General features: G+C 37.0%; 1 protein-coding gene across 1 annotated transcript in view; it reads left to right on the top strand.

The window, feature by feature from the left end:
- The window catches only part of MTMR8 (myotubularin related protein 8), a 275,747-nt gene that overhangs the window by 94,423 nt on the left and 160,103 nt on the right, over nucleotides 1-21,221 (top strand). Inside the window, exons 2-4 of the mRNA XM_060292870.1 lie at nucleotides 1,734-1,856; nucleotides 4,774-4,936; nucleotides 6,220-6,377. Coding sequence (XP_060148853.1) covers nucleotides 1,734-1,856; nucleotides 4,774-4,936; nucleotides 6,220-6,377 — 444 coding nt within the window. The remainder of the gene's footprint in view (nucleotides 1-1,733; nucleotides 1,857-4,773; nucleotides 4,937-6,219; nucleotides 6,378-21,221) is intronic.

Raw genomic sequence — 21,221 nt, 5'->3', positions numbered from 1 at the left:
TACCTAAATGGGAGGGAAGTCCAAAAGGGAGAGGATATCTGTATGTATATGGCTGATTCATTTTGTTGTGCAGTGGAGGCTAACACAACATTGTAAAGCAACCATATTCCAATAAAAATTAATTTAAAAAGATCTATTAACCTTTTTAAATAAGTAAATTCTAGTTTTGTTCATCTTTTCTGTTGTTGTTTTTTTTTTTTGGTGTGTGTGTGTATGTGGGGGGGGGCAATTCTCTGCTTTTTAATTTCTGTCCATTGTATTCCTTGTTTCTCTGTTCTTTTGCTTTCTTCATTGCATTGAATGCTTTACTAGTTTATCAACGTTTCTTCTTTAATGATAAGTGTACTTAAAGGTATAAATTTCTTCTTAGTTCTGCTTTAGCTGTGCCCCACAAATTTTCATTTGTTGTGTTTTTATTATTATTCACTTCTAAATATTTATTAATTTTATTTATGATTTCCTTTTAACCCAAGGTTAATTTAATAATATGCTATTTTGTTTCAAAACATATGCTAACTTTGCCTATTTTTTTGTTATTAATTTCTAATGTCATTGTGTCATGGTTGGAGAATGTAGACTGTATGATATTGAATCTTTAGAATTTATTGAGGCTTCCTTTACAGCCATTATCATGATGTCTTTTTAGAAATGTTCTATTAGTTGTCTTGAATGACTTTATGTTCTTCATTTGTTGGATATAGTGTTCTCTGTATATCTAATAGCTTGAACTTTGTAGTTGTACTGTGCAAGTATACTATATCTCTATTCATTTTTGTTTTTTATTTTTGTATGCTTGATCTATCAATTCCTAACTAAAGTGTTAAAGTATCCAAGTGTTTCTTTTCTCTCTGCAGTTCTGCTACAAGCAAGTACATCAAGCCAGATGTATTTTGAAACTTCTTATAAGATGCGTATATATTTATGATAAATATATTTTCTTGTCCTGTTGTTCTTTGTCTCTTGATTCTATTTTGTCAGATATTAAATCTACTCAAGCTTTGTTCACATTTGTCTAGTATATCTTTTCTATCTTTTTATTTTCAACTTATTTACATCTCTATTTTAGGTATAATCTTCTAGACTGAATATTGTTGAGTATTTGTTTTAATTCAGTCTGTAAGTCTGTCTTTTAACTGGTAAGTTTAATTTGTGTACATTTTTTATTTCTCTTATATTGGGACTTATTTCTGGCATTTAATTTTATGCTTTCCATTTATGGTACTCTTTTTGGTTTTTTGTTTGTTTGTTTGTTTGCTTCTTTTTTTTTTCATTCCTACTTTCCACTGGATAGATCAAGTTTTCTCCTGCTTTTTAGAAAATTATATACTCTACTTTCTTGCCCTTTAACTTAAGATCTAATCTCACGTTATTTACACCTATTGATTTTTCCACATACAGTAACTGCCACTTCCCTCTAACAAGATTAGTACCTCAGCAGGCTCTTATGTCCTATTTATCTTCCACACACTTCTACCCCATCATAGTAACATCATCTAGAATTTTAATCCTTCTTAGAATCCACGTTTCCCTCTCACTTTTATAGTTTCTTCAGGGCTGATTTAGGAAAAGGAAACACAGATCATACCAGTTTGCCACCTTGACAGGACCTAGAAAGCCTCAAAGAAGTTTTATAGCAAATTAACAGCATTTATCTTGCTTTGAATTACACCACTTTAATCACAGGTAGTGAGTTGATAACTTAATCAGTGTTTTTCTCCCCCCTCATATAACAGGTAGAAAATGTGAAATTACTGGATCATTATATAAGTAAGAAACCAGCTAATGGGAGTCTATATCTTACTGCAACCCACCTGATCTATGTGGAGACTTCTGGTGCAGCCCGAAAAGAGACATGGGTATGTTCATGAGAAGAAATATCAAAGGGTCTGGAAGAGTTGTGTATACATGCTTTCTAAAATGGTTAAATTTCAGTTAACGGTTAAATTGCTGTAAAACCTTTTCTTCAAAGAATCTATTCTGGGGGGAGGTCTTTTCAGAGATTGAATCATATGATTTCTCGTCCCTCAAGTTGTTGACTATAGTCATCTTAAGCTACATGGGACTTTTCCTCAATATTTTTAGGCAAAGTAGTCTCTGCTCATTTTCTGAGTTTACTTGGTAAGCATCCCGAAGTAATTTAAAGCCTTGCTACCCATAAAATGTGGTCCAAAAACCAAGAACATGTGTATCACCTGGGAGCTTGTTAAAAATACAGAATCTCAGGCCTCAGATTTTAAATTTCTAAAGTGCTCTCAGGTGATGCTGGTGGCTCATGGACTACATTTTGGGTATCAATAATTTAGACCAACACTCTGACCTAAGACAGGGTGGTGTGTGTGTGTGTGTGTGTGTGTGTGTATGTTTTGTTATACCTTTAAACAATGTTGTCTAATTAGTTTAGCACCGCTAATGTTACTTTATGCCTACCTCATCCTAAAGTAGGACCGTTTAATCTTAATCATTAGCCAGACTTATTCTTAGTCCTCTGTAACAAGTAAAACATGTTTCTGGTATATGGCATAACATAGTGATTAAGATCATAGACTCTAGAGCCAGTCTGCTCCAGGTGAAATCCCAGCTTCAACATTTACTACCTTTGTAACCTTGGGCAAGTTATTTAACTTATCTGAGGCTCACTTCCCTCATCTATAAAATAGAGGAAATAATACCTGGCTATGGAATAAAAAAGTTAATGTTGTAAATGCTTAAAACAGTGTTTGGCACATGATAGATACGATTATATAAGTATAAAATGAATTAAACAGAATATACATTTGAAAGAAGTATTTTAAAACTTCCTTTTTAAAAACACCATGAGCTTTCCCCATATGACATTGTATCTTATTCACTTTGGTATGATGAAAGGAATGAGAAAAGAGGAATCAGGAGAGTTCATTCTAGCTAGACTCAGTCGTGCACTAACTGGCTATATGACCTTGGGTAAGTTACTCTTGCTCTCTGGGCTTCAGTTTCCTCATATGTAAAATGAGGTTGTTAGATTATATAATTAGTAAGGACTCTTCCATTTCTAACAGTTTGGGAACCAGTTCTTTAGTACTGTACCATGAGACTTTCCCCTTTCTACCTGCATTTACAGACAGCACATGTCTCCAGATTTGTTTCTACTGGATATTATTTCAAACCTAATGGACTAGATCAGGAAGGAAGAACTTATGTTAATTATTTCTATATGTCAAGGGAGGCATATTTACCCAATTAGTACTATTAATGAAGCTCCTTCCATCCTTAGTCTGCTTCACTTTCTGCCTCTTTCCAATTCACCAGTTTTTGCCTGGCATCTGATCTTGATGATCACTGTTTTACTACCCAAACACAGGTCTCCCATATTGATCAACAGGGCTTTGATTTTCTTGAAATTTGATACATTAATTCCTGTTACATTATCAGTAGTTTTTATGACCCTTCAAAACTGCCATAACAGGAATTGAGTTTGACAGAATAGTTAAGACAGAAATTAAGACGGAAAATTCCTTCTCAGAATATGTGAATAGTCCCTACATCTAACCCATTCTTAGATGATGAATATGATTGAAAGATTTCCAGGAAGAGATTTATTTTCCAAATAAATGGGGGCTGGGGCATAGACTGTGTGAGATGGAAGAAAAGAAAAGACAATGATGATCGGAAGGCCATTCCAGGCACAGGACAGGGAGTCCAGAGAATGAAAAGAGTACATTCAGGCTCTAGTTGTAGGAAACATCAGAGACACAGATAGGAGGAGAACATCAAAGACTAAAATGTAAAACCATGATCCCATGGCTTTTTGAAATTATAAAGAGAGACTTGTATTATTTGTATACAGTTTCTTGTACCAGTTCCCTTTCCATGCATTTCTTTTTTGCTGGCATCAGCATGAGCAGGAATGATGAGACTAAAAATTTAATAATCCTTCATTTTTTAAAAACATCTGAATTATTAACCTGTACTCCCATGGGAAACAACTTTATTAACTGCAGTACGGTGCTTATGTATAGTTCCTTTAGTCCTTAGTCTTACAGTCTCCACTCATTCCCTTAGTCACTTAGGTAAAAATTTCCCCCATTTCATTCTTTGCTTTACTGTCACTAGAGTCTAAAATGTGGAAGAGAAATTTTCCCTGTAATATTTCTAGTTAAATCCTAATTCCAGGACTAGAGTTTAGAATTTCTAGAGAAATAACCCTGAACAAAGTTAGACTGCCATGGTTCAAATCCTGTTTGTGCCACTTTTTGGCTGTGTGGCCTCTGATGAAGAGTTCACTTCTCAGAGCTTTGGTTTCTTCATTCCTGAAATGGGATGATTATACGTCAAAAGTGTTGTTACAGGGATTAAATAGTTAATGATTATGGACTACCTCATGAGCAGTAAAGCACAATACCAATTATTAATCATTTTAATTAGTAATTTGTTAGAACAAAAGGAAGTTCTATTTTCCTCTCTGACAATCATTCTACTATGATTTTTAAACTCCACCACAGCGTGCTAGAAGCCATTTGTTCTGAGCCAGTTCACCACAATTGCCCCGTAAATCTCTTAACCTTATATCCCTAAGGAGAGGTAAGTTTTATAATATCATAATTTGCTTTTCATTGCTTTACCACTATTTACTTCTGTTTAAAAGAAACCCAGTTTTACCTTACAAAGGATGGTTGTAGGCTGTAGATGTGATCACATCTCTGGCCATGCTGTTACCGTTACTGAGAGTCAGGCACACTGAGAGTGATAGATCTAGTGCATGTCTGTGAATTATTTTGGTTCTTTTCTGTTTTGTAGATTGCACTGCATCATATTGCCACTGTGGAGAAGTCGTCCATCACTAGCCTGGGTTGTCCCCTGATCCTCCGCTGTAAGAACTTCCGGGTGGCCCACTTTGTTTTAGAATCTGACGTTGTGTGCCGTGAGGTTTACATTCCACTGTTAAAGCTTTCTCAGCCAGGTCGTTATGATAGTATTTTTTATCTAAAACCATTGTAATTTTTCTCCCAGAATGGCATAATGGAAAGATCATTGGTTATGGAGTTAAATAGAGCAGAGTTTGAATCTGGGTTTTGCCTATTACAGTTCCATGGTATTTGGACAATATACATAACCTTTGAACTCAGCTTCCTCACCTGTAAAAATAATGATAGTATAAGGTCCCTGTGGTGGTTGTTTTGAGGTTTAAATGTATGTGTGCATTTTTACTCTGTACTTGGTATATAGTAGATGTTTAACAGCTGTTATTTCCTTCACTTTCCCTCTTTCCTCTTAAGTATCAACTTGTAAATTTTTCAACACTTCAGGAAGTAAGACTGCTTTGGAGCAAAATTTGTTTACTGTTGTCTTGCAAGCTTTATGTTTGGCCTATTGTTCCTACCCCTACTTTTAGTTCCAACTAGCAAACTAGGGAAGTTTATCAGAGTCCTTAATGCAGTTAGCCCTGCTTCCTCCAGCCTCACCCTCTCGTCTTCCAGCCCCAACTCCAGATTGCTAACCCATCAGCTTCCTCTGATTTTAGTCTGTGGACTAATGTCCTAGTCTGTGGATTAAAATTACATTTCCCTCCCCATTTTCTTCTACCCTTTTCCTAGAACAATTTCTCAGAATTTGCTGGTGCTCTATTGACAGAGGCTATCTGTTAGCTGGCCCAAAACTTTGTAAAAGGCTCTGGAAGACTCCATCCATCTCTGGAAAAGTTACTGCCACATAAGTTGGTCAAATGAGTTATTGATTACATGTTGAACTTTGTGAAGGGAGGAAGTGGGGTTGACAGGAAGAAGAGAAGAAATGGCCATTTATCAGCCAGAATCATGTATTGACCTGAAGAGTAGAATGCAAGAACACTGTTAATGTTTTGCAGTATGTTACAACAAACAGTGCAATTGGAACATTGAAGTTCTGTTAAAAACTTATGGTAAGGACCACTTTCTTAGCATGTGAAACCTGGAAGCTTGAGTTCAGTTCATTATCCAACAATTCACAGGAAACCAGGGAGAATGTTCCTGCTTTGTATTGGTATCATATAAATTTAAATATTTTTAAAAGAAGACTCTGAAGGAATATTTCAATTCTTATGCCTTGTATACAAATAAAAGCAACCTTGTACACAAACTATTGTCCTTTTCAGGGGCTGTTGACAAACATTCCCTTAGAGAGAAGAAAATCTAGGCTTTTTTGCACTATTTGGTATTAAGTTTCACTCATTATTACTTTGTTTTCATGCCTATCTTTCTTCTCTAGAATTACATGAAGATCTGTATGCTTTTTCTTACAATCCAAAATCCTCAAAAGAGATGAGGGAAAATGGATTGAAGCTGATTGACCCAATATCAGACTTTGGACGTTTGGGACTTCCCAACAGGTACTGGACCATAACAGACGCCAACAGAAACTATGAGGTAATTTTTTCATTGTTGCTTTCTTTTAGTTCATTTAATTAAAACAGAAGAATACCAGCAAACAATTTTTTTAAAAAAGGGAAAAAGCAACTCATGATCTCTACTTTTCATTCAACATTCAGCAATTCAACAAGCTTTTATTAAATAACTAGTGCACTCAAAACACCGAGTCAGAGTTCTCATAGTCTAAAGCATAGGGAGCATAGATGAAGAATATGGAATTCAGACTGGGAAGCCAGAAACAGCCTTATTCATTGGGTAATAGCCTGGAGAAGGAATTCTATCCTAACTTACGCAGGGAGAGAAGGAAAGAGGTCAGTAAGTGAACTCAGATCATGAAAGGCTTCATGGCTAGACTGAAGAATTTGAACATTATCCTGAAGAAAGCAACCACAAGAGTATTTATTTTAAGCTGGAAAGGGCTGTAAGTATATTTTTATTTTAGAAAGATGACATTGGTTTTGGTATGGAGAATTGGTTTGCTGGAGCTAAGCATGCAGGAGAATGATATGAGAAGTGATGAGAACCTGAACTAAGGCAATGACTGTGGATGGAGAGGAGGAGATGATTTTAAGAGATATTTAGGTGGTAGAATTAAAAGAACCTGGTGACACATTAATGTGGTTGGGAGAAAGAGGGAGAAGTTTAGTATGCATCCCAGGTTTCCTGGATTCTGGCTTAGGTGACCCAAGTGGTTATGGATATGTTAGCAAGATAAGGAGCACAAGAAGAAGGACAGACAGTGTCTTCAGTTTTAGATTGAATACAAGGTGATTAAAGACATATCAGGTATTTGATATCAAGCATTTGTGTCTAGGTCTCAAGAAAGAGCTCTGAGCCAAATATAGAAGTTTGGGAATGTGTTGGGGGGTCCCCAAGACCATCCCTCAAGCGCATTGATTCAGTAGGAGGACTCTCAGGACCTGGCATATAATCATACCTGTGAGTGTGATTTATTACAGTGAAAGGATAGAAAGCAAAATCAGCAAAGGGAAAAGGGGTGAAGTCTGGAGAAAACCAGGCACAAGCTTCAGAGTCCTCTCCCAGTGGAGTCACATAGGACATGCTATAACTCCTCTAGAAACAGCTTGTGACAACATGTGAAAAGTGTTGTTTATTAGAGAAGCTCATTGGAGAATCAGTGCCAGGATTTTTATTGGGGGCTGGTCACATAAGCACTCTGCTTGGTGTATACCAAAGTTCTAGATGCTCACAAGGAAAGCAAGTATTTAGCATAAGCCACATTGTTTGTACAGTTTAGGCACAGTGAGTCACTTTTATCAGTTATGGAATGGAGGGAACCTTTCCAAAATTCAAGCTCACAGGCATCAGCCAAGGGGCAACCTTGCAAGTTGGCCTTTCCAAGGACAGCAGTCAGGCCTGCTATGATAACTTTTCTGCATAGGGAGTTTAAGTAGTATTTCTGAATTGTTGAATCTTCATTTCCAGCTTTTTACTATCATAAAAAGACAGTAAATTTAATGACTTTCTGGCATTTCAGTTTTGTTTTCTTTTAATATCTTTATTGGAGTATAATTGCTTTACAATGGTGTGTTAGTTTCTGCTTTATAACAAAGTGAATCAGCTATACTTATACATATATCCCCATATCTCCTCCCTCTTGCATCTCCCTTCCATTCTCCCTATACCACCCCTCTAGGTGGTCACAAAGCACAAACTGATCTCCCTGTGCTATGCGGCTGCTTCCCACATAGCACAGGTATGCTATGTGTAATCAGTGTAATCAAATGTAATCAGTTTTACATTTGGGAGTATATGTAAGTCAATGCCACTCTCTTATTTCAACCCAGCTTAACCTTCACCCTCCTGGTGGCCTCAAGTCCATTCTCTACGTCTGTGTCTTTATTCCTCTCCTGCCTCTAGGTTCTTCAGAACCTTTTTTTTTTTTAGATTCCATAAATATGTGTTAGCATACGGTATTTGTTTCTCTCTTTCTGGCTTACTTCACTCTGTATGACAGACTCTAGGTCCATCCACCTCACTATAAAAAACTGAATTTCATTTCTTTTTATGGCTGAGTAATATTCCATTGTATATATATACATCTTCTGTATCCATTCCTCTGTCGATGGACGCTTAGGTTGCTTCCGTGTCTGGGCTATTGTAAATAGAGCTGCAATGAACAATGTGGTATATGACTCTTTTTGAATTAAGGGTTTCTCAGGGTATATGCTCAGTAGTGCTGCATCGTATGGTAGTTCTATTTTTAGATTTTTAAGGAACCTCCATACTGTTCACCATAGTGGCTGTATCAATTTGGAGTCCCAACAACAGTGCAAGAGGGTTCCCTTTTCTCCACACCCCCTCCAGCATTTATTGTTTGTAGATTTTTTGATGATGGCCATTCTGACTGGTGTGAGGGGATACCTCATTACAGTTTTGAGTTGCATTACTCTAACAATTAGTGATGTTGAGCATCCTTTCAAGTGTTAGTTGGCAATCTGTATATATTCTTTAGAAAATGTCTATTTAGGTCTTCTGCCTATTTTTGGATTGGGTTGTTTGTTTGTTTGATATTGAGTTGCATGAGCTGCTTATATATTTTGGAGATTAATCCTTTGTCAGTTGCTCCGTTTGCAAATATTTTCTTCCATTCTGAGGGTTGTCTTTTCATCTTGTTTATGGTTTACTTTGCTGTGTAAAAGCTTTTACATTTCATTAGGTCCCATTTGTTTATTTTTGTTTTTAATTCAATTTCATTAGGAGGTGGATCAAAAAGGATGTTGCTGTGATTTATGTCATAGAGTATTCTGCCTGTTTTACTGTAAGAGTTTTATAGTGTCTGGACTTACACTTAGGTATTTAATGCATTTTGAGTTTATTCTTGTGTATGGTGTCATGGAGTGATCTAATTTCATTCTTTTACATGTAGCTGTCCAGTTTTCCGAGCACAACATATTGAAGATCCTGTATTTTCTCCTTTGTATATTCATGCCTCCTTTATCAAAGATAAGGTGACCAAATGTGTGTGGGTTTATCTCTGGGATTTCTATCCTGTTCCATTGATCTCTATTTCTGTTCCTCTGCTAGTACCATACTGTCTTGATTACTGTAGCTTTGTAGTATAGCCTGAAGCCAGGGAGCCTGATTCCTTCAGCTCCGTTTTTCCTTCCCAAGATTGCTTTGGCTGTTCAGGGTCTTTTGTGTTTCCATACAAATTGTGAAATTTTTTGTTCTACTTCTGTGAAAAATGCCATTGGTAGTTTGATGGGGATTGCATTGAATCTGTAGATAGCTTTGGGTAGTATAGTCATTTTTACAATGTTGATTCTTCCAATCCAAGAACATGATATATCTCTCCATCTGTATCATATTTTAGTTCTTTTATCAGTATCTTATAGTTTTCTGCATACAGGTCTTTTGTCTCCTTAGGTAGGTTTATTCCTAGGTATTTTATTCTTTTTGTTGCAATGGTAAAGGTGAGTGTTTCCTTAGTTTCTCTTCAGATTTTTCATCATTAGTGTATAGGAGTGCAAGAGATTTCTGTGCATTAATTTTTTATCCTGCTACTTTACCAAATCCATTGATTAGCTCTAGTAGTTTTCTGGTGGCATCTTTAGGATTCTCTATGTATAGTATCATGTCATCTGCAAACAGTGACAGTTTTAATTCTTTTCCAATTTGAATTCCTTTTACTTCTTTTCCTTCTCTAAATTGCTGTGGCTAAACCTTCCAAAACTATATTGAATAATAGTGGTGAGAGTGGGCAAACTTGTCTTGTTCCTGATCTTTGTGGAAATTGTTTCAGTTTCACCATTGAGAACAGTGTTGTCTGTGGGTTTGTCATATATGGCCTTTATTATGTTGAGGTAACTTCCCTTTATGTCTACTTTCTGGAGGCCTTTTATCATAAATCGGTGTTGAATTTTGTCAAAAGCTTTTTCTGCATCTTTTGAAATGGTCATATGGTTTTTAGGCTTCAGCTTGTTAATATGGTGTATCACATTGATTTATTTGCATATACTGAAGAATCCTTGCATTCTTTGTATAAACCCCACTTGATAATGGTGTATGGTCCTTTTAATGTGCTGTTGGATTCTGTTTGCTGGTATTTTGTTGAGGATTTTTGCATCTATGTTCATCAGTTATATTTGCCTGTAGTTTTCTTTCTTTGTGACATCTTTGTCTTGTTTTGGTATCAGGGTGATGGTGGCCTCGTAGAATGAGTTTGGGAATGTTCCCCCCTCTGCTATATTTTGGAAGAGTTTGAGAAGGATAGGTGTCACCTCTTCTCTAAATGCTTGATATAATTCGCCTGTGAAGCCATCCGGTTGTGGGCTTTTTTTTGCTGAAAGATTTTTAATCACAGTCTCAATTTCAGTGCTTCTGATTCATCTATTTATATTTTCTGTTTCTTCCTGGTTCAGTATCAGAAGTTTGTGTTTTCTAAGAATTTGTCCATTTCTTCCAGGTTGTGCATTTTATTGGCATATAGTTGCTTGTAGTAATTTCTCATGATCCTTTGTAATTCTGCAGTGTCAGTTGTTACTTTTTTTCATTTGTAATTCTGTTGATTTGAGCCTTCTCACTCTTTTTCTTGGTGAGTGTGGCTAATGGTTTATCAATTTTGTTTATCTTCTCAAAGAACCAGCTTTTAGTTTTATTGATCTTTGCTATCATATTCTTCTTTTCTTTTTCAGTTATTCTGACCTTATTTTTATGGTTTCTTTCTTTCTGCTAACTTTGGGTTTCTTTTGTTTTTCTTTCTCTAATTGCTTTAGGTGGAATGTTAGATTGTTTATTTGAGATTTTTCTTGTTTCTTGAAGTAGGATTGTATAGGTATAAACTTCCCTCTTATAACAGCTTTTGCTGCATCCCATAGGTTTTGGATCATCGTGTTTTCATTGTCATTAGTATCTAGATATTTTTCGATCTCCTCTTTGATATCTTCAGTGATCTCTTGGTTATTTAGTAGCACATTGTTTATCCTCCATGTGTTTGTGTTTTTTACAGTTTTTTTTTCCTGTAATTGATATCTAGCCTCATAGCTAGAGATATCATAGTTGTGGTCAGAAAAGATAGTTGATACGATTTCAGTTTTCTTAAATTTACCAAGGCTTGAATTGTGACTCAAGATAGGATTCATCCTGGAGAATGTTCGTTGAGCACTTGAGAAGAAAGTGTATTCTCTTGTTTTTGGATGGAATGTCCTATAAATATGAATTAAATGCATCTTGCTTAATGTGCCATTAAAAGCTTGTGTTTCCTTATTTATTTTCATTTTGGATAATGTCTCCATTGGTGAGAGTGGGGTGTTAAAGTCCTCTATTATTATTGTGTAACTATCGATTTTCCCTTTTAAGGCTGTAAGCATTTGCCTTATACATTGATGTACTCCTATGTTGGCCTAATAAATATTTGCAATTGTTATATCTTTTTGTAGGATTGATTCTTTGATCATTATGTAGTATCCTTCTTTGTTGTAATAGTGTTTATTTTAAAATCTATTTTGTATGATATGAGAATTTCTATTCCAGCTTTCTTTTGATTTCCATTTGCATGGAATATTTTTTTCCATCCTCTCACTTTCAGTCTGTATGTGTCCCTAGGTCTGAAGTGGGTCTCTTGTTGACAGGATATATACGCGTCCTGTTTTTGTATCCATTCAGCCAATCTGTGTCTTTTGGTTGGAGCATTTAATCCATTTTTGCTTAAAGTATTGATTGATATTTATGTTCCTCTTACCATTTCTTAATTGCTTTGAATTTGTTATTGTAGGTGTTTTCCTTCTCTTGTCTTTTCTGCGTAGAGAAGTTCCTTTAACGTTTGCTGTGAAGTTGGTTTGGTGGTGCTGAATTCTCTTAGCTTTTGCATGTGTGTAAAGATTTTAATTTCTCCATCGAATGTGAATGAGATCCTTGCTGGGTAGAGTAATCTTGTTTGTAGGTTTTTCCCTTTCATCCTTTTAAATATGTCCTGCCACTTCCTTCTGGCTTGCAGAGTTTCTGCTGAAAGATCAGCTGTTAACCTTATGGGAATTCCCTTGTATATAATTTGCTGCTTTTCCCTTACTGCTTTTAACACTTTTTGTTTGTATTTCATTCTTGATAGTTTGATTAATATGTGTCTTGGCATGTTTCTCCTTGGATTTATCCTGTATAGGACTCTGCATTTCCTACACTTGATTGACTATTTCCTTTCCCGTATTAGGGAAGTTTTCAACTAAAATCTCTTCAAATATTTTCTCAGTCTCTTTCTTTTTCTCTTTTTCTTCTGAAAACCCTATAATTTGAATGTTGGTGTGCTTAATGTTTTCCCAGAAGTCTCTGAGACTGCCATCAATTCTCTTCATTCCTTTTTCTGTATTCTGCTCTGTAGTAGTTATTTCCACGTTTTTATCTTCCAGGTCACTTATCCACTCTTCTGCCTCAGTTGTTCTCCTATTGATTCCTTCTAGAGAATTTTTTATTTCATTTATCATGTTGGTCATCATTGTTTGCTCTTGAGTTATTCTATGTTAAACGTTTCTTTTATTTTCTCCATTCTGTTTCCAAGGTTTTGTATCATCTTTACTATCATTACTCTGAATAGGTTTTCAGGTAGACTGCCTATTTCCTCTTCATTTGTTTGGTCTGGTGGATCTTTGCCTTGTTCCTTCATCTACTGCGTATTTCTCTGTCTTCTCATTTTGCTGAACTAACTGTTTTTGGCATCCTCTTTTTGCAGGCTGCTGGTTTGTAGTTCGTGTTGTTTTTGGTGTCTGCCCCCATTGGGTAATGTTGGTTCAGTGGTTTTTGTAGGCTGCCTGGTAGAGGGGCTGGTGCCTGTGTTCTGATGTATGAGGCTGGATCCTGTCTTTCTGGTGGGCAGGACAGCATCCAGTTGTGTGCTTTGGGGTGTCTGTGACCTTATTATGATTTTAGGCAGCCTCTCTGCTAATGGGTGGGGTTGTGTTCCTGTCTTGCTAGTTGTTTGGCATGGGGTGTCCAGCATTGGAGCTTGCTGGTCGTTGAGTGGGTTTGGGTCTTAGCATTGAGATGCAGGTCTCTGGGAGAGCTCTCGCCGATTGATATTATGTGGGGCCAGGATGACTCTGGTGGTCCAGTGTCCTGAACTCGGCTCTCCCACCTCAGACACTCAAGCCTGGCACCTGGCCGGAGCACCAAGATCCTGTCAGCCACATAACCAGGTGCATGGGGAGTTTCTTCCCTTTTGGGAAGTCTGAGGTCTTTTACCAGCCTTCAGTAGGTGTACTGTAGGAGTTTTTCCACATGTAGATGTATTTTTGATGTACTTGTGGGGAGGAAGGTGATCTCCATGTCATACTCCTTGTCATCTTGAAGGTCCTTCTCCAGTAATTACATTTTGAATATCCACTAGATACTGGATTGATGAGCTGTCACTCAGCAGGGTGAGGTGGCTCCTTAGAGTCATAATTAACAGGAATGAGAAGAGATGATGTGGATTCTTTCCAGTTCAAATATGTGTGTAAGTCCCCCAAATGAGGGCTGAAATAGCTCCTTTGGCACCTTTCACACGTGTAGCCTTCTGAGTTGAAAGGGAAACTGCATTTATTTCTCTTTTTATGACCAGCTTATCCAAAGCCTACATCTAGGTAAGGGGATGGGTAGAGAACTTTTTCTCTTTCAAATGTTCTGCATTCTGAGACACTGGCTTTAGGAATTTACGTAGAGCCATTCCTGATCTATTCCATCTTGGACTTCTTTTGCATATTCATTTTTTAATTTGTTTGATCCATTCTTAGAGGAGTGATTAGAATTAATATGCTAATATCAGGTCTGTGCCATTATAATATTTTGTCACTGTCTCTTAGGAACGATATATTTTGGATACCACTAAAAGGTGATAAATTAGAGATAGTTTATCAGTCTTATAGAGTAAGTCCTACCTAAAATGTCGACACTTCTACCCTGACTAGGATTTTAAAGGTCCTCAAGATGTGCATATTACGAACCTAGTAGGCATTTTAAGAAAAGATTAATCATGTTTCCCCCTTCTTTACCTGTCTGGCTTGCATTTGAGTCTATTTGTTTTAATTTACTTGCTTATAATATACATTGTTTTCTCAGTTAGGCAAGTGTAGGAATTTCAGGGTAGATTATACATTCATTTCTACCTATAAAGTTATTGTAAAGGTACATTTTGTTCTTATATATCTCAACATCTTCCTTTCTAGAAAATAATAGCATACTTGGAAGAGCTTTTTACATCAAGGATATTTTTTTAACATCTTTATTGGAGTATAAATGCTTTACAACGTTGTGTTACTTTCTGCTGAGTAACAGAGTGAATCAGCTATATGTATACATATATCCCTATATCCCCTCTCTCTTGTGTCTCCCTCCCACCCTCCCTATCCCACCCTTCTAGGTGGTCACAAAGCACCGAGCTGATCTCCCTCTGCTATGCATGTGCTTCCCACTGGCTATATTTTGTAGAGTATATATGTCCATGCCACTCTCACTTCGTCCCAGCTTACCCTTACCCCTCTCCATGTCCTCACGTCAATTCTCTATGTCTGTGTGTTTATTCCTGTTCTACCCTTAGGTTCTTCAGAACCTTTTTTTCTTTCAAATTCCATAAATATCTGTTAGCATATTTGTTTTTCTCTTTCTGACTTACTTCCCTCTGTATGACAGACTATAGGTCCATCCACCTCATTACAAATAACTCAATTTCGTTTCTTTTTATGGCTGAATATTATTCTATTGTATATATGTGCCACATCTTCTTTATCCGTTCATATGTTGATGGACATTTAGGTTGCTTCCATGTCCTGGCTATTGTAAATAGAGCTGCAGTGAACATTGTGGTACATGGCTCTTTCTGAATTACGGTTTTCTCAGGGTATATGACCAGTAGTGGGATTTCTTGGTTGTAGGGTAGTTCTATTTTTAGATTTTTAAGGAACCTCCATATTGTTCTCCATAGTGGCTCTGTCAATTTACATTCTCACCAACAGTGCAAGAGGGTTGCCTTTACTCCACACCCTCTCCAGCATTTATTGTTTGTAGATTTTTTTGATGCTGGCCATTCTGATTGGTGTGGCCATTCTGATTGGTGTGAGGTGATACCTCATTGTAGTTTTTTTTTTTTTTTTGCGGTACGCGGGCCTCTCACTGTTGTGGCCTTTCCCATTGCAGAGCACAGGCTCCGGACGTGCAGGCTCAGCGGCCATGGCTCACGGGCCTAGCTGCTCCACAGCATGTGGGATCTTCCCAGACTGGGGCACGAACCCGTGTCCCCTGTATCGGCAGGTGGACTCTCAAACCCTGTGCCACCAGGGAAGCCCCCTCATTGTAGTTTTGATTTGCATTTCTCTAATGATTAGTGATGTTGAGCATTCTTTCATGTGTTTGTTGGTAATCTGTACATCTTCCTTGGATAAATGTCTGTTTAGGTCTTCTGCCCATTTTTGGATTGAGTTCTTTGTTTTACTGATATTCAATTGCATGAGCTGCTTGTAAACTTTGGAGATTAATCCTTTGTCATTTTCTTCCTTTGCAAATATTTTCTCCCATTCTGAGGGTTGTCTTTTGGCCTCTTTATGGTTTCCTTTGCTGTGCAAAAGCTTTTATGTTTCATTAGGTCCCATTTGTTTATTTTTATTTCCATTTCTCTAGGAGGTGAGTCAAAAAGGATCTTGCTGTGATTTATGTCATAGAGTGTTCTGCCTATGTTTTCCTCTAAGAGTTTTATAGTGTCTGGTCTTACATTTAGGGCTTTAATCCATTTCGACTTTATTTTTGTGTATGATGTTAGGAAGTGTTCTAATTTCATTCTTTTACATGTAGCTGTCTAGTTTTCCCAGCACCACTTATTGAAGAGGCTGTCTTTTTTCCATTTTATATTCTTGCCTCCTTTATCAAAGATAAGGTGACCATATGTAGGTGGGTTTATCTCTGTGCTTTCTATCCTGGTCCTTTGACCTATATTTCTGTTTTTTGTGACAGTCCCATAGTGTCTTGATTACTCTAGCTTTGTAGTATAGTCTGAAGTCAGGGAGCCTGAATCCTCCAGCTCTGTGTTCCTTTCTCAAGATTGCTTTAGCTATTTGGAGTCTTTTGTGTTTCCATGCAAATTGTGCAGTTTTTTTGTTTTTGTTTTGTGAAAAATGCCACTGGTAGTTTGATAGCAATTGCATTGAATCTGTAGATTGCTTTGGGTAGTAGAGTCATTTTCAGCATGTTGATTCTTCCAATCCAAGGACATGGTGTATCTCTCCATCTATTTGTATCATCTTTAGTTTCTTTTATCACTGTCTTATAGTTTTCTGCATATAAGTCTTTTGTCTCCTTAAGTAGCTTTATTCTCAGGTATTTTATTTGTTTTGTTGCAATGATAAATGGGAGTGTTTCCTTAATTTCTCTTTCAGATTTTTCATCATTAGTGTATAGGAATGCAAGAGATTTCTGTGCATTAATTTTGTATCCTGCTACTTCACCAAATTCATTGATTAGCTCTAGTAGTTTTTTGTAGCATATTTAGGATTCTCTATATATAGTGTCATGTCATCTGCTAACAGTGAAAGTTTTACTTCTTTTCTGATTTGGATTCCTTTTATTTCTTTTCTTCTCTTGTTTCTGTCACTAAAACTTCTGAAACTATGTTGAATAATAGTGTTGCGTGTGGGCAACCTTGTCTTCTTCCTCATCTTAGAGGAAATGGTTTCATTTTTTCACCATTGAGAACAATGTTGGCTGTGGGTTTTTCATATATGGCCTCTATTATATTGAGATACATTCCATGTATGCCTACTTTCTGGACGGTTTTTATCATGAATGGGTGTTGAATTTTGTCAAAAGCTTTTTCTGCATCTATTGAGATTATCACATGGTTCTTATCCTTCAGTTTGTTAATATGGTGTATCACATTGATTGATTTGCATATATTGAAGAATCCTTGCATCCCTTGGATAAACTCCACTTGATCACAGTGTATGATCCCTTTAATGTGCTGTTGGATTCTGTTTGCTAGTATTTTGTTGAGGATTTTTGCATCTATATTCATCAGTGATATTGACCTGTAGTTTTCTGTTTTTGTGCCATCTTTGTCTGGTTTTTTTATCAGGGTGATGGTGGCCTCGTGGAATGAGTTTGGGAGTATTCCTCCCTCTACTATATTTTGGAAGAGTTTGAGAAAGATACATGTTAGCTCTTCTCTGAATGTTTGCTAGAATTCACCTGTGAAGCCATCTGGTCCTTGGCTTTTGTTTCTTGGAAGATTCTTAATCACAGTTTCAATTTCAGTGCTTGTGTCTGGCTTATTTATATTTTCTATTTCTTCCTGGTTCAGTCTCAGAAGGTTGTGCTTTTCTAAGAATCTGTCCATTTCTTCCAGGTTGTCCATTTTATTGACATAGAGTTTCTTATAGTAATCTCTCCTGATCCTTTGTATTTCTGCAGTGTCAGTTTTTACTTCTCCTTCTTCATTTGTAATTCTGTTGATTTGAGTCTTCTCTCTTTTTTTCTTGATGAGGTTGGCTAATGGCTATCAATTTTGTTTATCTTCTCAAAGAACCAGCTTTTAGTTTTATTGATCTTTGCTATTGTTTCCTTCATTTCTTTCATTTATTTCTGATCTGATTTTTATGTTTTCTTTCCTTCTGGTAACCTTGGGTTTTTTTGGTTCTTCTTTTTCTAACTGCTTTAGGTGTATGTTTAGGCTGTTCATTTGAGATATTTCTTGTTTCTTGAGGTAAGATTCTATTGCTATAATATTCCCTCTTGGAACTGCTTTTGCTGCATCCCATAGGTTTTGGTTCGTTGTGTTTTCATTGTCATTTGTTTCTAGGTATTTTTTGATTTCCTCTGTGATTTCTTTAGTGATCTCTTTGTTAGTTAGTAGCGTACTGTTTATCCTCCATGTGTTTGTGTTTTTTATGGTTTTTTTTCCTGTAATTGATATCTAGTTTCATAGCATTGTGGTCAGGAAAGATACTTGATACAATTTCAATTTTCTTAAATTTACCAAGGCTTGATTTGTGACCCATGATATCATCTATCCTGGACAATGTTCCATGAGCACTTGAGAAGAAAGTGTATTCTCTTGTTTTTGTATGGAATGTCCTATAAGTTTCAATTAAGTTCATCTTTTTTTAATGTGTCATTTCAAGCTTGTGTTTTCTTATTTATTTTCATTTTGGACGATCTGTCCATTGGTGAAACTAGGGTGTTAAAGTGCCCTGTTATTATTGTGTAACTATTGATTTCCCCTTTTATGCCTGTTAGCATTTACCCTGTGTATTGATGTACTCCTACATTGGCTGCATAAATATTTACAATTGTTATATCTTCTTCTTGGATTGATTCCTTGATCATTATGTGGTGTCCTTCTTGTCTGTTGTAATAGTGTTTATTTTAAAGTCTATTTTGTTGGATATGAGAATTACTGCTCTAGCTTTCTTTTATTTCCATTTGCATGGAATATCTTTTTCCATCTCTTCACTTTCAATCTGTATGTATCCCTAGGTCTGAGGTGGGTCTCTTCTGGACAGTATATATTCAGGTCCTGTTTTTGTATCCATTTAGCCAATCTGTGTATTTGGTTGGAGTATTGAATCCATTTACATTTAAAGTAATGATCAATGTGTATGTTCCTATTACCATTTTCTTAATTGCTTTGTATTTGTTATTGTAGGTCTTTTCCTTCCCTTGTGTCTCCTGTGTAGAGAAGTTCCTTTAGCATTTGTTGTGAAGCTGGTTGGGTGGTGCTGAATTCTCTTTGCATTTGCTTGTGTGTAAAGATTCTAATTTCTCTGTTGAATCTGAATGAGATCGTTGCTCATTAAGAGTAATCTTGGTTGTAGATTTTTCCGTTTTATCACTTTAAATGTGTCCTGCCGCTCCCATCTTGCTTACAGAGTTTCTGCTAAATATCAGCAGTTAACCTTATGGGGATTCCCTTTTATGTTATTTGTTGCTTTTCCCTTGCTGCTTTTAATATTTTTTCTTTGTATTTAAATTTTGATAGTTTGATTAATATGTGTCCTGGCGTGTTTCTCCTTGGATTTATCCTGTATGGGACTCTGTGCTTCCTGGACTTGATTGACTATTTCCATTCCCATATTAGGGAAATTTTCAACAATAATCACTTCAAATATTTTGTCAGTTTGTTTCTTTTTCTCTTCTTCTTCTGGAACCCCTATAATTCAAATGTTGGTGTGTTTAATGTTGTCCCAGAAGTCTCTGAGACTGTCATGAATTCTTTTCATTATTTTTTCTTTATTCTTCTCTGCAGTAGTTATTTCCACTATTTCATCTTCCAGGTCAGTTATCCGTTCTTCTGCTTCAGTTAATTTGCTGTTGATTCCTTGTATAGAATTTTTTATTTCATTTATTGTGTGGTTCCTCATTGTTTGCTCTTTAGTTCTTCTAGGTTAAATGTTTCTTTTATTTTCTCCATTCTATTTTGAAGATTTTGGATCATTTTTACTATCATTACTCTGAATACTTTTTCAGGTAGACTGCCTATTTCCTCTTCATTTGTTTAGTCTAGTAGGTTTTTACCTTGCTCGTTCATCTGCTGCATATTTCTCTGTCTTCTCATTTTGTTTAACTTACTGTGTTTAGGGTCTCCTTTTCGCCGGCTGCAGGTTTGTAGTTCCTGTTGTTTTTGGTGTCTTCCCCCAGTCAGTAAGGTTGCTTCAGTGCATTGTGTAGGCTTCCTGGTGGAGTGTACTGGTGCCTGTGTTCTGATGGATGAGGCTGTATCTTGTCTTTCTTGTGGGCAGGACCACATCTGGTGGTGTGTTTTGGGTGTCTGTGACCTTATTATGATTTTATGCAGCCTCTCTGCTAATGGATCGTGTTGTGTTCCTGTCTTGCTGTTGTTTGTCATGGGGTGTCCATCACTGGACCTTGCTGGTTGTTGAATGGAGCTGGGTCTTAGCATTGAGTTAGAAGTCTCTGGGAGAGCTCTCGCCTATTGATGCTCCATTGGGCCGGGTGGTCTCTGGTGGTCCAACGTCCTGAACTCGGCTCTCCCACTTCAGAGACTCAGGCCTGACACCCGGCCGGAGCACCAAGACCCAGTCAACCACACGTCTCAGAAGAAAAGGGAGAAAAAAAAAAGAAAGAAAAGATAAATAAAACAAAATAAAATAAAAAGTTATTAAAATAAAAAATATTAAAATTTAAAAATTTTTAAATGTAATTAAATAAGAAAAGAGTGCAACGAAACCAATAAACAAAGTCACCACTTATAACAAGTGCTGAAAGCTATACTAAGATAAACCTAAAATCAGAAATTAGTCAGTTACATACAGCAAAAACCCCAAGTCTACAGTTGCTCCCAAAGTCCAGTACCTCAATTTTGGGATGATTCATTGTCTATTCAGGTATTCCAGATATGCAGGGTACATCAAGTTGATTGTTGCTATTTAATCCACTGCTCCTGAAGCTGCCCAGAGAAATTTCCCTTTCTCTTCTTTGTTCGCAAATCTCCTGGGGTTCAGCTTTGGATTTGGTCCCATCTCTGCCTGTAGGTCCCCGTCTGGCATCTGGTCCTTGCCCAGACAGGAGGGCATTCAAAGAGTGGTTGATTAGGTTGCCTTGGGTCACTCAGTCTGTGGGGAGGGAGGGGTATGGAATGTGGGGTGAGCCTGCAGCGGCAGAGGCCAAGGTGACATTGCAACAGCCTGAGGCATGCCATGTGTTCTCCCGGGGAAGTTGTCCCTGGATCACGGGACCCTGGCAGTGGCATGCTGCCCAGGCTTCCGGGAGTTGAGGTGTGGATAGTGACCTGTGCTTGCACACAGGATTCTTGTTGGCTGCAGCAGCAGCCTTAGTGTTTCATGCCCGTCTCTGTTGTCCATGCTGATGGCCGTAGTCGTGCCCATCTCTGGAGCTCATTTATGCGAT

Source organism: Globicephala melas, chromosome X, assembly GCF_963455315.2.
Source record: "Globicephala melas chromosome X, mGloMel1.2, whole genome shotgun sequence".
NCBI lineage: Eukaryota > Metazoa > Chordata > Mammalia > Artiodactyla > Delphinidae > Globicephala > Globicephala melas.
Note: the sequence above shows the minus strand (reverse complement) of the source record. Positions and strands in the feature narration are given on the sequence as shown.